Source organism: Alligator mississippiensis, chromosome 4 (assembly GCF_030867095.1).
Source record: "Alligator mississippiensis isolate rAllMis1 chromosome 4, rAllMis1, whole genome shotgun sequence".
Lineage (NCBI taxonomy): Eukaryota > Metazoa > Chordata > Crocodylia > Alligatoridae > Alligator > Alligator mississippiensis.
In genome coordinates this window covers 97,124,192-97,142,137 of record NC_081827.1, presented here as the reverse complement: position 1 = coordinate 97,142,137, position 17,946 = coordinate 97,124,192, and the positions used below count along the sequence as shown (strand labels likewise).

At 51.5% G+C, this 17,946-nt stretch overlaps 1 protein-coding gene across 1 annotated transcript; it reads right to left on the bottom strand.

The window, feature by feature from the left end:
• Positions 1-748: 748 nt before the first annotated feature.
• Positions 749-17,232, bottom strand: PMM1 (phosphomannomutase 1). Its single transcript, XM_014607491.3, has 8 exons — positions 17,095-17,232; positions 10,982-11,099; positions 8,922-8,998; positions 8,471-8,562; positions 7,370-7,469; positions 6,203-6,278; positions 2,794-2,909; positions 749-954 (listed from the first exon to the last, which is right to left on the bottom strand). Exons 1-8 carry the CDS (start codon positions 17,173-17,175, stop codon positions 832-834), a joined length of 783 nt encoding a protein of 260 aa, XP_014462977.1. The 5' UTR covers positions 17,176-17,232; the 3' UTR covers positions 749-831.
• Positions 17,233-17,946: the final 714 nt, after the last annotated feature.

Here is a 17,946-nt window from a genome sequence, read left to right as displayed (position 1 = left end):
CACCACTAGCCCTGCTGCTGCCAGGTGGGTAGGGAGCACCTTGCCATAGCAGTGCGGCCAATGCGGGGCTCCTGGAGACTTCCCTGCAGGCATCTGGGGAAGCTGCTCTCCACCACTGCCTCTGGCTGTATTCCTGGCCACATACATATGTGTACACATACATGCACATGACACCCCCTGCATCCCACTTCCTGCATCCCCTGGCAGGCTGGAATACTGCCAGCCTGCAAGGGAAAACCTGCCATTTCCTGCGTTTTTCCATGGTGAACAGAAAACTTGGATCCCTGCACGATATTGGGAATCCAGGACAAATGCTGTCCTGGAGTCATGCAGCCCAGGACCAGGACTTGATGTTTCCATTTCAGGACTGTCCTGCCCAACTATAGCCAAGTGATCACCCTACCCCACATACTGTGTCTAGGGATGAACCTATGAAGTGTATTCCCATGTGCAGATATGTTGAGAGAGAGAGAAAAAGAGTGCCTGTAGTGATTGGTCCCTATCAGGCCACAGACCAACAAGGCAGGAAACCATCACCCACCAAGAATGGAGCGCTTACCTGGAAAAGGAAGAGTCTTTTTGATGGTGGGAGTAGAACTGGTCCCACAAGTCCCCAGCCATCAATGGAGGTAGCGAAGGATTAACGTACCTCCCCCTTCCCCTGCACACACCCACTTGCACTCAACACTTTAAAACTTTCCCTCATGACCAGCTCTGGAAAGCAGTTTTCAGTGGACCCCAAACAGAGTCCTCAAATGAAGGTGCTTTTCACAATGTGGGATCTTGGAGGTTGGTGATGGGTACTGGGGAAGATCCAAAGGGGTACAGGAGTCAACATTCATTGGCTCTTTCTGGAAAGAAGATCTCACGGCATCTCTGGACTGTGTCCTGGGGAGACCGGACGCTATGCCCCACTGTCCGTGGGTCATCATATATCTCATAATCATTCCCTCCCTGAAGGGGGAAAGAAAAGAGAGAGTTGTAGCCATCACTCTGCATATAGCTTCCCTTGTCCTGTACAACCCCAACAGCACTTCAGACTCTGTAAGGGTCACCCACCTGTCACTGAAACACAGTCAGTGAGAGGCAAACAGTGCTCACCTGAGATGCACCGCACTGTTCACAGATTGTGATCCTGCTGGGGATGGGTTACAAGGGTTTTACTAGCTCACTGGACAGAATGGAGGCTGGGGTGGCTCTATGAGAGAGAGAATTTAAATTGTGGGCTGAGTAGTCCCTATGGGAGGAAAGTGATTTGAACTAGTCTTTGTCCCAATGTTGTTGTTAAGAACACCAAATCCAAACCCCATGTAGGGAGTAAGGCTGACGTGTCAAAAAGTGTGGACGGATTAAGTATTTCCATTGGTCTAATAAGCATTATATTTCTGTAAAGAAGTAGCAGTCAGATGACACAAACTCCTATGCTGGGGTAACTTCACCCAATCTTGTGGAGAATTTCCTCTGAAATAGTCAAGGTAAAACTATAAAGGTATAAGTTACTTCTGTTTAGGTATCATCTGTCTGCTTCCAACCTGGGGTAGTAATGTCTGCTAAATGTAAACAAGCTATTATTTGCTCCCCTGCCACTGAGTGGCAAAGGTTTGTAATAGCACCTATTACTACCCTGGGAACAGCTGCATATCCGACCCTGATCCTAGTGTACTTACATTAGCATACAAAGCTCATATAAGTTACACTAGGGCAAGTGAACATCTGCCCACATCCCTACTGCACTGACTTTGCTTGTGGATCAGACTGGAAGTATGCCTGCAGTCCCTGGCATCCTGCACCCACCACATGATTTTACAGCACACATTAAGGGATGGAGAAGGGCACTGTAACCATATGAAGTGAAATAATGGAGAGAGACCTAGGCCAGCTCAGTGTAGCAACTTAAGTTGGGGCTTGGCTAGGACCCCAGTACTAACACCTTACCCCTACATTTGTGAAGAGTCTTTTGGAACCTCAACTGAGCACAAGAGACTGCTGATATATGAAAGGAGACAAGCAAAACCAATGAATGCCACATCAGCAGCAGGTAAGGACCACCTTGCACCATTGGCAGAGGCAGCAAAGATGTTCCTGCCTCTGCTGATGTGGTCAGAGTTTCAGGTTTGCATCTCCCTAGTTCTGTGGCCTCATCAGCTTCAGAATGACTTTGAGGACTGTGATGCTGCAGGAAGTCAGTTCTGGCTTGGTGGGAAGAACATCACTTGATAATCCCAAGCACTACTGGTCCCTTGGTTGTAGGCTTAGCATCTAAAGTAGGCTGGATAGCAGTCTGGCATGGTGCAGCAGCATGTTCTGGTACACAAGAGCTCTCCCTTCTTTCACCACTAGAGGACAGCATCGCCTAACAAAACTAAGAGAGACCAGAGAAATAGGAACCGGTCAGGGATTCTCAACCAGGGCATCCCAGCACCCTGGGCCGCCAAGAGAGCCTTTTAAAGGTGTTGTACAATATGAACACTGACAGGCGAGCAAGCACCTACATGCGATTCCCACAATAAACCCACAGATTTCAAATAGGAATCCATAGGGGAAAAAGACGTTCTGACCTGTTGTGGCCTTTCTGAGTTCTCTGCACCAGAAGCATTGCTGTGCTATTTTTCTGCTGTCAAAAAAAGAGTGAAAACGAAGAGCTGGCATTTTCCAAGGGGCACTGTGACTCTAACAAGGTTGAGAACCACTGAGCTGGGGAATGAGGGGAACAGGTCCCTCCCTTCAGAGAACAGTTGAATGCCCCTTCCCCTCTCTCTCCGCTCCAGGTGCCAGTGTGAAGGGTGTACTCACAGGGGTTGTCTCGTTCCCAAAGAAGTGGATGGTGTCAAAACTCTCATCATCAAGAACGTTGAGGCAGTAGCGCTTGTCCCAACCCTCTGGGAAGACATCAAAGCTGATCATGCCACCTGCCAGCAGGAGAGGGATTGTCAGGCAAGTGGGAAGGGTGCTGGGCACTAGGCTGGGGCAGTATAGAGGGCCTGGCTGCGTGAACCCAGTCTTTCCCAGACGGCAGCAAGACATTACCCTGCCATGGCAACCACTGCTCTAATGCATTGCTGGGATGAAGGCAGGCAGCTACCGTTTCTATGACAATGAGCTGTGAGGGCGTCAGCAAGGCGCCCTTGATCTCAGCCAAGGACATGAGCAAGAACACAGGAGCCTGGGGTGTAGGAGTGGTGAGGTCAGCTTTGTTACCAGGGAACATGCGAGAAGCTCTAGCAGGCTATTAACAATCCCCGCCATCCCTGCAGTGTCCGAGGGCCTCACAGTCTGCGATATACACATCCCCCTAATACCCATGAAGAAGGGAAGCACTGGCACTCCCACCTTATGACGGTGAGCTGAGGCATTAAGCCTCAAAGGCACTTTCTGGTTGCCTAAGCCCACAGTCTTTAGGCATCACTGACTCTTAAAACCACTGCTCAGCTGCTTCTGAGCTTCTGCTGGTTAGCATGTGCAGAACCCCCACATGCTGAAACTGCCCTGCAGCAAGGAAACTGCTCTGAGGCCTCAGCATGGGGTTATCAAATTAGACAGGGGAAGATGTACTTCATCAACAGGGGCTAGTCCTGAAAGTAGGCCAAACACCTGTTACTTGACACATCCTGCCTGGAGCGGGGGGAGCTGAGGCAGGCTATGGATAGGTAGAGAGGCACAACAGCACCAGGGGCTGAGTGTAAGCAGATTAAGAATTGCTCAGGACAAAGGCATGAACAACTCTGTGCGCGTATGTACGCACGCCACTGACCCTGGGATGTTGGAGATGCAGATTTCCTGTTCCAGATTGGGTAGAACTTAAGGCCAAGTGTCCCAACTCTCAGGACACTGCCACAAGGCTCTCGAGCAGGCTGGAGTAGGGCATACCTAATCTCTTCTGTTGGAGCTGCCCCACCTTGTACAAATAAATAAATAAATAGCTCCTGAAGCATGGGCATGAACCTCAATTTGCCATATCCCAGAGGAATGCCCTAACCAGGAGGCTACAGACACTGTTTGTCTCTGTGGCCCAATAAATATCCTATTTAAACAGCTGAGATTAAAAACGGCCAACTATCTATTAGTCAGAGGAGTCACTTAAAATAGGAGAAGTGTGGATTCAAGTCCCTGCTCTGAGACAGGCCCACAGGGGCTTGGACCAGGATCTCAGGTGCAAATCCCCACTCCATGTGATTTGAAGGACTCAGAACCACACCACCTGTGGGTGCTCCAGCTACTAGGCTATTGACTAGTCTGGGGTCCATGTACTCTCCAGCTTTTCACAGACGAGAAAACCAGGCATAGACTACCTATGAGCCACTTAGCTCCAGGGGAAGGTTCCTGGTTGATAATCCCTAGTAAAGAGCGGGGTCTGCCTGGCCAGAAGAACGGCACCGGTCTCTGGCCAGTCAGCTGCTTGAGCAGCTGGGCCCTGCCCTTCTCCTCTCCTTTCATTTGTGGCTAGTTTTGGTGACTCCCCAATCAGCTGGTTCTAGCAGATCCCATCTGTGGGTGCTTAGTTCTGCCAGTATGATGCATGCGGAAGCCTGAAAACAGAACCTAGGGCTGACAATTTGGCTCTGTGACAGGGCACCTGGGGTGAGGTGTTACTGTGCTGAGTAGGGCAACAGCCAAGCACCCATGGAGGACATGGATGAAAGGTGAAGCAACTTGACCAATGCCAAAGTCACCTAAGCCTGTGGTAGTGCAGGAATCCAACTGGCCACCCCAGTGCCAGGAGAATGTGTAAATCTGATCCATCACTGAGCAAGGAAGATGGCATAGTCCAAGGTCTTTTGTCCCTTTCAAGCTGAGCTGGGCAGCAACAGGAGCTCCCAACACCAGCAGATATGGCTAGAAAAGTCCCATGAAGGGAGAAGGGTGCTCTACTCATGGACAGTGAGTGCTGTCTCAGCACTGCCCAGCGGCACTGGGTATCCGAGCTCCTGGGTTCTACCACTTCAGAGCTTCAGACAAATCAATTCCAGCTCTGCTTTAAGGGGAGATGGGGGAATCCGTTTTTATGCACCTCTACTTTCAGGTGCCCAGCTCGAAACATCTTGTGCTTTCTTTTCAGAGGACCAGAGAGCTCACAGATCCTGTCATCTTTGTGCACTGGGTCACAAGAGTGGCCTAGTGAAAGCAGCTTACCAAAGCACTGGGAGAAAGGACCATTGTTCTGTGCTTGCCTAGTGTGCAGCTGGGGAGGAGAACAGGACTGCGATGCTTTGTCTGTCTTTGCTATGACAAATAGCCTGTGTCAATGCCAAGATGGCACAGCCGGGAGAGGCTACCAGGATACACAAGTTCCTGGCAGGCAGACTGAGATTCTGAATTACTATGTAGCTAAATAGGGAAGTGTCCCATCACCCTACAGCGTCCTACCCCCCCATACCTGCTATGCTCTTCATTAACAGGTGCTCTTTAATAGGCACCTTACATTTTGATTCTTTCTACCTTCACCTCTGAGTAGTTTTAAAGAATGCAGCCCCATCCCTCACCCTCCCCAACATTCACCTCCACCTCCATCCTGGCCAAACTCCCCCCCAGGACACTTGCTGCCTGTTTCACTCCTGCAAGTCTGGCCATGAGAACGCAGTCCTACTTGGAGGTACCACTGCGCACAAACAGCAATGCAATGATTCCAGATTAGGTTTACCAGAGAAGAAGAGACTGCTTCCTTAACAGTCTGCCCTGCAAATGCAGCAGGGGAGCCAAGAAGCAAATTGGGGGCTTTCCCTCTCCTGTGCCCCTGGCATCACTGGGGCTGCACAGGTGAACCAGAGGGAAGGATTTGGCTCTGCAGCTGGAACAATTCAACTGCTAGTGTCAGAAGCAAGAGCAATCCCTGTTTCCTCTCCTACATTTCTATTGGTACAGCAGAGCTAAGTGAGAACCTATTGAAATTCAGTGGAACAAAAGCCAGTGCATCTGACTGATCTCCCAAGAAAAAGATCCACTACTCATAGGTACTGTTTATACCTATTTTCTGTTTCTCTCTACACATTACATAGGACCCCAAGGCTTGAGATCTCCCCACCCAAGGATCCACATGGGAAATCCACCCCATGTTCTCTTCCAAGGGGTCTTGGTTGGGCTCCCATCCCTGACATTCACTCAGTCACCTCTAGGTAAGAAATGGCCAGGGCTTCTTCCCACCTGAGATTCTCACAGAACACACAATGCATGGGCAGCCACAGCAATCACAGGGCCCTCTGCTTACCTCGAGAGAACCGCAGGCCTTTGCCAGCAAACTCTGTCTTCAAGGCTGCCACAAACTTCTCTCGGATCCGCTCTTTCTGCAGAGAGGAATGGAGGGGGAAGCTATGAATGACTAGCCCTCAATGGGGCTCTTGTGCCACTGCCTCTCTAGCTCTAGCCCTAGGCTTCTCTGTTCTTCTCAGATCCCAACAACCAGCATGACACAACTGCTTTTCTTTGTCTCTTGCACTGAGCACCTGGGGCCCAGGATTTGGTGTGGGCTGTGCAGGATCTTAGATGATCTCACAATTATGCTGCCTTTGCTTCTCCCTTCACGCAGTTCCCTTCCCTTGGGAACAGTGCCATGCTGCTGCTGTGACCCCACCTCAGAGTTAGCCTAAGGGATGTTAGATCAGGGCTGCATGGGTCAGTTGTTGGTTACACTGGATTGGAGCCCCTTTTTGCACAGCTGCCTGGGAGCCGATGCCTTTCATTGCAATGTTGCTCGTCTTTGGGGGCCCAGTCCAGGAACTGATATCACCAGCTGTGTCTCTAGGTCTTGCACCTATTGGACCAATCACTTCAGGCTTTGGTTTGGGGAAAAGGAAGTCTTCAAGGATAGTCCAGTACAGCTGCCACTTGACAGAATCACAGAGTTCTCCACACACCTTAGTGACACACATCCTGGCCCCTCTTGGTTTGGAAAACCATGGATTCCTGCTGTGTTTGGGTTGGGGAAATGGAGCAGAGTGTTGGCTGGATGGGACTTGAGCTAAGAAGTCCAAGCATTTTGGTCGGAGCCATCTCCAGCTACTATGCTGAAGAAATGCCATGGAAAATGGAAGGGGTTCCTGAGGAAGGTTTTCCAGTACCAGGTGTGGTTGCATGTAAGCAGTGAGCAGCCCACTTTGACCAGTGGCAGTGGATCAGGTCACTTCTTCAGTGTCACCCCAAAACAGCTCCTTTGGGAGTTCCCATCCACACTGCTGCCTCCACCTTCACAGTCAAGATAGGCAAGCCCAAGGCCTTCAAGGCTGTTATTGGCCTGGCTACCTGAGTACAAGGCTTGGGACTCTAATGTAGGTTGGGATGAAGAGGACAAGCAAACACCATGACATTACATGACCAAAATAGCTCGCTGTGTCTCCTGTGAGAGCAGAGGAGGGGACAGAGAGGCCTGGCAATTTACCTTGTCTAGCTCAGAGAATTCGATTCGCTCCTCTGGGGTGCAACTCCGGCCAATGGGCGAGATGTTCAGCATCCCGTTGCGGAACTCAATGAAGGTCCCTCTAAGGGGGGAGGGGCAGGTTTAACACATTTAATAATCACACAATCATAGAAAATTAGGGTTGGAAGGGACCTCAGGAGGTCAGAGGAGAGCAAATCCAGCATTTACATGGGAGCAGCTGTTAATGGTGCTATATCAGGAGTGTGCCTGTAGGGAGCCTGGTAGAATGAGAGCTACACCATACGTTGGGTAGAAAGTGTTTATCATGCTGAACCCAAGAGGAACCAGCTCTCCACACTTGGCAATACAGCACAGCAAAGGACTACGCTAGGGCAGCTCCAGGGAGGAAGCCCGGTTCTGTGGTTAAGACACTGGAGGGGGATGCAAGACATCTGGTTCTTCTCTTAGCTTTGCCAGATATTGTGAGTAAGTCACTCAGGCCCAAGTCTTCACAGGTGTCTAGGCTCAGCTGGCAGCTGAGCACCAATACACCATTAAAAATCTGGGCTTAATCTCTGTACCCATTTCCTATGTGCAAAAAGGGGATGACAACTCTTGTACTTCCCCACCTTCGCCTATCTCACCTATTTACATTGCAAACCCTTCAGAACAGGGACTGCCCTCTGGATTGTTTCTCAGGCAGCACAATGGGATTCTGATCTTGGCTAGGATGTATCAACTGGCACAGTGCAAGGTGCAATACTGTAGCAGAAACACCCACTTAGTCTCATGGGGCCAGTTCAGGCACCAGGAACAGACCAGCCAGGTTAAACAATGCTCTGGATTATGAGCTTCTCCGAGAAGCAGGGTAGATCAGCTTGAGCAAAAAGTTGCCCTAACAGAGCTCTACCACTGCCCATACCTGAGCTAGCTCACAGATTTCTGCAGAGCTCTGCATTGTGCCCTGTGGAGGTATCTGATGTGCTAGCACTATACACAGCTAGTACAAGAGCAAACCCAGGGGACTGAGATTCTAACCAGGGTCACAGGGCCCAAAGCCTTCTGTAAAGGATTGTATCTGAACTACAAAGAGGCAGCTATGGGGCTGGGTGGGATCATTACCGTTTCTTGGGCAGCTTTAGAAGTGCCATGTAATTGAGACAGAAGTTGATTAGTTCCTGCAGCAGCTCCTCCCCCAGGTGGTCCTGGATAGCCTGTGGGGAAAGGAGGTGGGGAAATTAGGAAGAGCCTAGATGGAATGTGAAGCCAAAGCTATTGCCAGATAGCCCTGCAGGGGCTGGAGGATGCTGCTTTCCCAGAACGGACTGTTCTACAATATCCATCCAGGATAGGGACAATGGGACAAGGGAAGTCAGACAGGTCTAATTATGATTGGGAGTGCAGAGTGGTCAGATGTTGGGAGGATGTCAGACAGCTGCTGCATCTGGGGCTGAGAGAACTGGGGGAGACAAGGCAGAGGAAGGGTTGGGCTGGGGAGGGAACTTGGAAGGGACAAGGAAAGAGCAAACCAGTGGCTTTGAGAAGAGAGGCAGATCAAGAGACCAAGACCCACCTGCTTGGAGACCAGCTGCCCATTCTTGTACTGCACAGTACCATTCTCTGCAAAGACGTAATCAAATTTCTTGATGACTGCAGGGAGGGGGTGGGGCAGAGGGAGAGAGAAAAACAGCACAATAGGGTCTAGTGTTCCAAGAGGTGGCAGTGCTGAGTGATGGCTGCATCAGAGCCCCTACCTCCCCCCAAGCCTTAACTCCACAATCTTTTGCCCTGTGCTCTCTGTGATCCAGATGCCTGAGAAACACCCAGTGTGATGTGGAGACCTGAGGCACAGTGAGGGGAAGTGATCTGCCCAAGGCCCAGAATAAGTCAGTGGCAGAGCTGAGATCAGAGCCTAGGAACAGCAGCCTCCCAGACACATGCTCATTTTCCCCACACCAGGCTGCTCACTTTCCCTTTTGCTTCCTCCCTCCCTCCCTGCCACCCCCAGTCCCCCTCCCAGGATGTCTCCAAGCACCCTAGCTGATTATCTCACTCCAGCCTCTCCTGGCTGCAGTAAACAGACCCCTGCCAACTCAGCAGGTAATTTCATGCTCCCTTAAGCTGAGAGTTACATCACCAGGTGACCTGTCATTGTCAACAAGCCAGAAGGAAGAACTCGGCTCTAGATTTTACTCTGAAGCTGGAGAAGGGGAGAAAAGGAAGGCAAGAGGGAGGACAGGCCACCTGTCTCATCCCTCCTGCCTCCTCCCCTCCCTGCCAAGAACTCTGCTTAGCCTCCTACAGCAGATCAGGGCCTTAAGACCTCAGCCCTTCACTCATGCTCAACCTTGGTGCAGAATGTCTGAGCACATACCCCCTTCCCTTTGACAGAATTCCCATAAAACTGCAACCCTAATGGGTGCTCAGAGAGACTCTGTGAGCTGAAGAAAGCTGGAATGTTTTGCCATGAAGCAGCGCTGGGAGCAAGTGGAAAGAGTCTTCCAGCCATGCAGCCCTGTCTCTACCCAGCCATGACCAGGCCAGACCAGGACAGCATAAAGCACAAACTAAGACTCATTAGCATGGGCTCTTACACGTGGTCTACAGGGTAAATTCCCCTGGCCTGGAACAGTATCTCCAAGCATGCTGTGCTACTTCTGGCAGGCTGTCTCTTAAATTGGAAGCAGTGTTGTTGTACCCATGTGGTGCTGTCAGCAGGATAACTGGCATGAAGCAGCCTAACTGGCCCTGTCATCCAGCAATGCTAACGGATGTGGCTACCCCAGCTCTGGTTTGGGAAGCTGCCTGCCTTGAGCTGCATGCTTGAGAGTGTTGTTTTTGGGCAAGACAAGGTCAGCACAAAGACAGGACCCAAGAGAGCCCTGTATCTGTGCATTAGGTACAGATGCACCAGATCACAGTAGGTGACAGGCACAACGCTGCCCTCTGTTCTGCTATCCTGTCAATGGGGAGAACAGCAGCTCTGGCTTGGGGAGCTGCTCATTTGTTGCCCAACCCCCTGCTCAGTGAAGGGGCAAGAGTTTTACCCCTGATGCTAGTGAGCCTGGGAGATGGTCCTTGGGGAGGAGCTCTGGGCCCCTAGCAATAATGGCGGTCTGGGCCAAGCCCCCTGTGCAGTGCCATGAGTAACAACAGTAGCAGTGTGAGCTGGCACTGGTAGTCCATGCTCTCTCTGGAGCAGCTGGGCACTGTTACACTGCCTCTGTACCACACCTGGGACCACTGCTGTGAAGTATATCCTGCCCACTCCAGCTCTGTGTGTGCTACAGCCTAGAGATGAGGTAACATAAGCCTCCTTAAAGCAACCCTGAGCAGACACCAATAAGCACATCTGGAAGAAGTGCTGGGTGTGAGCTCAGGGCCCCTCTACAGCTGGCAGCATTGCCACGTCTGCAGGACAGGACACACACTGGGCAGAAATGAGCAGGCATCATCATGGTGTGCAAATGTGTCCTCAGTGCTCAGGTGTCTAGAGCTGCGTGCGCTTACCAAAGACGAGTTCAACTGGCTCCTCTCACCCAAGGAGAACAGCTGCTCCCGCCAGTCTCCAACAGCCCCACCCTGCCAATGCCCACCCACCTCTGCAGGACCTGCCGAAGGGGAGGCTCTCACCTTCGTCCCCTTCTCCCAACTGTTCGGCTATCTTGGAGTAGTCGGAGCCACCCACTACGCCAATCTTGACTCTGCCACGCAGCTCCTGCAGGAACTTATCCACCTCCGGCTCAACTTTCTGGAAGAGCAGGATGGAGACAGAGGGTTAGAATTCAGAGTAATGGACGAGCTGCAGTGTACAGGACAGGCCTTTCCAGACACCAGAGGTGACTCTTGATGGTATTTCCCAGCCTACTAGGAGCCCCATTTGTCCTGGGATGGGTTGCCATGGAACTCGGGAAGGCTGCATGACTACAGATCAATCCACCATTTCGTCTTGCATGTGGGCCCCCATGAAAGGGAACACAGTGGCCAGTAGATATTTGAGAGTCCAGGCCTTCATGTGGGGGGATTTGGTGGCAGCTTACAAATATATAAGGGGAGAGCATCAGGGGCTAGGTGAACAACTATTCACCAAAGCACCAGGGGAAAACCAGGAGCAATGGTCATAAACTCCGAGAAGAAAGTTTCATACTGGATACAAGGAAAAACTTCTTTATGGTTTGTGTGACCAGATTCTGGAATAGTCTCCCAGTGGAGGTTTTGCAGGCACCTACCCTGGAGATCTTTAAAAAGAGACTGGACGCATACCTTGCTGGGGTTACTTGACCCCAGCAGTCTTTTCTGCCCAGAGCCGGGGGGCTGGACCCAATGATCTCACAAGGTCCCTTCCAGCCCTAAACTTCTGTGAATCTGTAAGCCCATGGGGGGCCTCTGTGAGGGAGACATGGGGACAGCTTGAATGCATGCTGCTCCAGGCCCAGGCAGCACCACAGAAGCACATGAAGGTTAGCCCTAGGGAAAGACAGATAGGTGCTGTCATCTTCCCATCCCATGCAATACAGAGATTTGAGGTGACTGAGGAAAGTGGGAAGGAAAAAAAATGAGGGGGATGAAACAGACAGAACAGGACTGGTAGAGGGGGAAGGGAAACGGTTCCTTCTGTCTATGCATGTGTGTGGAGGATCACTGGAAGATAAGCATCTTGTACTTCTATGTCTTGCCAGAGAAGCACCCTGTTCTGACATATCCTGTCCTGTCCTGGACAGGCTCAGCAAATGGGTGGATGAGAACCTGATGTTTAACACTGAAAAATGCAAGGTTCTCCACCTTGGGAGGAAAAACCTGCAGCATCCATATAGGCTCAGCAGTGCTATGCTGGCTAGCACTATGGAAGAAAGAGACTTGGGGGTCATCACTGACCACAAGATGAACATGAGTCTTCAATGCGATGCTGAGTCTAGTAAAGTGAGCAAAATGCTGGCTTGCATCCATAGATGCTTCTCAAGCAGATCCTGGGACGTCATTCTCCCATTGTACTTGGCCTTGGTGAGGCCGCAGCTGGAGTACTACATCCAGTTTTAGGCCCCACTATTCAAAAAGGATATGGAGAAGCTTGAGAGAGTCCAAAGAAGAGCCACACATGATCAGAGGTCAGGAAAACAGACCTTACGACGACAGGCTGAGAGCTATGAGGCTCTTTAGCCTGGAAAAGCGCAGGCTCAGGGGTGATCTGATGGCCACCTATAAGTTTATCAGGGGTGTTCACCAGTATCTGGGGGAACGTTTGTTCACCAGAGCGCCCCAAGGGATGACGACTAGGTCGAACGGTCATAAACTATTACAAGACTGTTTCAGGCTGGACATAAGGAAGAATTTCTTTACTGTCCGAGCCCCCAAGGTCTGGAATAGCCTGATATCAGAGGTGGTTCAAGCACCTGCATTGAACACCTTCAAGACAAATTTGGATGCTTATCTTGCTGGGATTCTATGACCCCACCTGACTTTCTGCCCCCGGGCAGGGGGCTGGACTCGATGATCTTCCGAGGTCCCTTCCAGCCCTAATGTCTATGAAATCTATGAAATATCCTATCACTTGATGTGCCATACCTACCGCCCCCCCGCAACGATCCCCACACAAAGAGGCTGGATCCCCTCAGAACAATATAGAATAATAGAACATTAGGATTGGAAGGGACCTCAGAAGGTCATTTAGTTCAATCCCCTGCTTAAGGTAGGACCATTCCCAACTAGATTATCCCAGCCAAGGCTTTGTCTAGCTGGGTCTTAAAAACCTCCAAGGATAGAGATCCCACCACCTTTCTGGGTAACCTGTTCCATGTTTCACCACCCTCCTAGTTAGAAAATTCTTCCTAATATCTAACCTCAGCTTCCCTTGCTGCAACTTGAGCCCATTGCTCCTTGTTCTATCATCTACCACCACTGAGAACAGTCCAGCTCCAGCCTCTTCAGGTAATTGAAGGCTGCTATCAAATCCCCCCTCAGTCTTCTCTTCTCTAGACCAGGGGTGGGCAAAATGCAGCCTGCGGGCTGGATGCGGCCCACCAGGCCATTCTATCTGGCTCACAGGGCCCCTAAAAAAATTAGTATTTATCTGCCCCTAGCTGCCTGTCATGTGGCCCTCCAACGCTTGCCAAAACTCAGTAAGCAGCCCTCCACCCGAAATAATTGCCACCACACCTGCTCTAGAGTAAATAAGCCCAATTCCCTCAGCCTCTCCTAATAAGGCATGTCCCCCAGCCCCCTCACCACTTTTGTTACCCTCCGCTAGACTCTCTCCTATTTGTCTACATCCTTTCTGTAGTGGGGGGCCCAAAACTGAACACAGTACTCCAGTGGGTGGCCCAGCCTGGGAACAAACAAAGCTGTGTCAACAGGTAAATAGCTTGGGACAGATCGGCAAATAAGGCCTTCCCAAGAGCTCTTGCTCCCTGTCCCTTGCCCTCTCCTGAAGAGCTGCTCATTACTGCTTAATCCCATTAACAGAATTCCAGGTGAAACAGCAAAGGCCCCACCGAGTGCTTACTGACCAAAGGGCTTCTCCAGCCCACCCCTCCCCTCTGAGAGCTCACAAGCCAGGCAGAGGTGCTCTGTAAGGGGCATCTTAGGCATGGACTCTGCTCCAGGGCCTCCACCTTCTTGTTTGCCTGTTTTTTCATTCCATCTCCGCAAGATAAAGACCTCTTGCTGTTGCTCAGATGGTGCACTCCACCCAGCAACAGGCTTCTGCTCCTCCCCATGCCTCCCTGCTTGTTGCTTATGCTTGGGGCCCTGTTTTCTCCTTTATCACTTGCTGCAGATTGGGGGATGACCTCAAAACTGACTACCTCCAAAGGTCTAGACAAATGACTCACTGATATTTTGCCCTCTGCAACACCTTCCATCTGCAGTTCCCAACGAGCCTTACAGACACATATCTAGCCTCACAAGACCCCTGCCCAAGGTAAGGAATAACAGAAAACTGGGCTAAAAGGATCTCAGAAGGTTATCTAATCTAATGCCCTGCTCAAGGCAGGATTATCCCTGACTAAGCCATCCTATAAAAGCGTTGGTCTAATCTAATCTAATCTAAAAACAGCATGAACAACCCTCTCTGACAACTACCAGGCACAGTGCCCCAAAACACCAAAAACATCTTAATTTGCTACAGCTAAATGAGGGGGACAAGAGCACTGTCACTATCCTGCTGCATTATATTGAGCCCTCCAGGCCATGTCTGCACTAGAGAACTGAACTGGTGGGATGAGGCTGGTCTAAACACAAACATTTCACTGTTTCCATTCTGACCCATGCTCCAACCTCTCATGGTTTTGCATTGTTTCCATGCTACTGTTGTTCTACATCATTTTGCCATGGTTGGCAGCCCACAGTTCCCAGCTGACCTCCCCAAAGCAGTGGATTCAGAGAATTCTCCAAGGGCCATGACACAGGAAGGAGAAGACTGCCTGATCCTCTTTTGGGACCATCCACATTGGCATCAATCAAACTCAAACTGAAACAGGTCAAGAAGTGAGCCATATTTTGCCCAGCTAAACACATGGTGGTGCGATTCACTGGCAGCCAGCAAGGGAAGGTCCCCACCAGGAAGCAGGACTTCACTGTGCTGGTCACTGCTCTTGTGCCTACTATGCAAATCACAAGTCAAATCCAAATATATTTAATATGTAAGTGAAACACTGGGAACACTTGTGTGCTGCGAGCACAATGCATTTGCAGGCATGGGAAAGGGATCACACAGATCTTTGCAGATTCAGTTCTTCAAAGATGGACCGGGCCAGAATGTACAGATGGGTAAACAGTCACAAAAGGGCTGCACGAGGCCAAGGCATATGTGGGTCTACATGCAACCCATAGTAGGGTGGAGATCAGCTGGCCTGTAGCTGCAAGGGTGAGACATCTAGGAAGGGCAATGGATGAAAGGATGTGGGGGTGCAGGAAGCATTATTTTGGAAGAGCTAGGTGCTTCCAGGCTCTCCACCTGGATTCACTAGCCCGGCTCCCATTCCTCCCTCACAAGATGCCAGCATCTTCCATCCCCCAGTGCTCTAGGGCCCTAGCCTCAGACTTGAAAGAGACCAGAGTTCAAACCACTTCTCGAACACAGATTCCCTGGGTGACCATGACTCCGTCTGTGCCCTCAGTTGCTTCTCTATTAAATAGGCACCACAGCACTTCCCTACTTCCTGGATCAACATATTAAGTAGGGTGAGCCTTAGGCACTATGGTAACAGGTTAAGCAAGTACCACAGACAGCTTTCACGAGGCTGTGAGCAGAGGGCAGGCTTCCCTTTCCTCCCTAGAAAACCAAGCAGATGCTGCAGGCTGCCCATTGCATAACACTCTCACACTGCTGTCAACCAACAGAAAGGGAACCCTTCTCTACTTCAGCAGAGGCCTGCTTTGCTGAGGCCCTTAGAAACAAAACAACTGGGATGCAGGGGAGAGAGTTCGCCCTGCCAGGCCCATTTGACCATTGCATGTGCAGATAGTACCAGCTTCAGAGCCATGCAAGCGCAAACCCGGCACCAGTCTGGTTCCAGGTGTGCCTAAAGGGTGCCGACCTCTGGGCGGCAGTAAGAGGGGATGAGAAACCATGCAGGTCACAGAAGACATGGCCTCATTTCCTCCCTTTGGTATCCCCAAGAGCATCCTCCCTCGCTTGTGCTCTTAGCAAGCGGGTTCGAGTCTCTCTGGGGCTGCATGCGAGAAGCAGTTCATGCAATCATAGAGGAGCAGGGCTAGAAGGGACCTCCAAAGGTCACCTAGTGCAACACCTGCCTGAGGCAGGATCTTCCCTATCCAAACCATCCCATACAACCATCATCTAAACTCCACATAAGACTGCCGTCCACCCTGACACAATGCAACCTACCGCCCTAACGGGCCAAAAGAAAAGCAGGGGAACCATAACAGCCAACCTCCTGCTTCTGCGGTGCAAGGCTATGTGGGCACACGGGGCTGGCACCCCTGAGGGATCTCTGCTTGAGATGGCAGCTGCTCCATGTGCCTCTGCCCTCAGAAGCAGCTGCCCCCATGAGAGCCAGGGCCTGCAGCAGCATCCGGCCGCCTTTGGGTCCAGCTAGCTCAGGACGAAGACGCAGCAGAGGGCAGTGGGGCCTGGATTAGCTTGGCCGGAGTGGCGCAGGGATGACTCCTAGAAGACGAGGTCTGGAAGGGACCACAGGAGGGCATCTAGCCCAACCCCCTGTCCCAAGCAGGACCAGCGCCGACTAGATCATCCCAGCCAAGGCTTGGTCTGCCTGTGGCTTCAAAACCTCCAAAGAGGGAAATGTCACAGGCTCTCTGGGTAGCTCTCAGCGCAGGGGATGGCACGTGTGGGGGCCCGGTTGCAGCTTCTGAGGTCCAGCCCTGCTTGGCTCCTGCCCTCCCCCATCACAGGGGCTCAGAGAAAATGGGGTGGCAGGGACCTCAGGGTGGCATCTAGCAGGGTTTGAGTAACAGGGGAGCTCAGGGCCCTATAAGACACAAGAGCCCCCTGTAAGATTTAAAAATCATAAAGGGGAAGGGGGGGGGGTCTCCGATTTTATCAGGGCATCGTGACGGGCAGCCCAATTTTTTTATTTATTTTTTTTTTGCAGACCCCCCCCAAGAGTCAAAGCGTCATTCAAACCCTGGCATCTAGCCCGAGCCTGCTTCCCCACGAGGAAGCCGCGCAGAGCCCGGCCGGACACCAGCACGATGCCCCTGCCCTGGCCGGCCCGCGGCAAAGGCCGGGCACAGGGGGTCTCCCTCCCCGCGTGCAGCCCCGGTACCTGGCGAGCCGGCGTGAGCGTCCCGTCCACATCAAAGAGGCAGAGGATGCGCTCGCGGACCCCGCCGCCCAACTCGGCCATTCCGCCGCCGCCGCCGCCGCCTGCCCCGCCTGGCCGGCCGGCAGAGCGCTGCACAGCACAGCGGGGCGGGGCCGGCCGGGGGCGTCTGCCCGCGCTGCCCAATCCGGGAGCGACGCCGCGTCACGTGGCCGCGCCGGCACAGGCCGGGATACACGTAGAGCGCCGCGGAGCGACCCTGTTCCCGCCGCCGCCGCCTTGGGGCAGCCGAGGATGGAGGAGCCCGAAGCTGGTTCCTTTCCCCGAGCCCTTTCCGCAGTGACCGGCTGTTAGTAATATAGGTTGAAGTCGGGAGCTTGCTAATACAGACATTTTTTTTTGCAATTGTCTAGTTGGTCTAATGAAAGATATCGCCTCTGCCACCGACGTTCAGGCTCTTCGTGAGGAACCAGGCAGATCAAACAGCTGGGGCGTCACCGGCGGTGTAGATTTGCTAGTACAAATGTCGAATGAGATCACGGCTCCACCACCCAGCCTGCATCTTTACGTTGTTATTGTTAGCAGGAAAGCCTGGTTTTCTCGGATTTTAAAAAAATCCCCAATTTTCAGTTAAAAAAAAGTAACCCCAAATCCACATTGTTCCATGATCAAAACACCACTCTCTCTCTCTGTATACACACGCACACATTTATTAGTGGGGTTTATGTATATTAGTGGTGTATATGTATGTGCGTGTATATACACACATATATGTAGTGTTTCATTTTAATATATGTGGTATTTTTATATATATATATGTTTTTATATATAGTGTTTCATTTTGATCATGGAAAA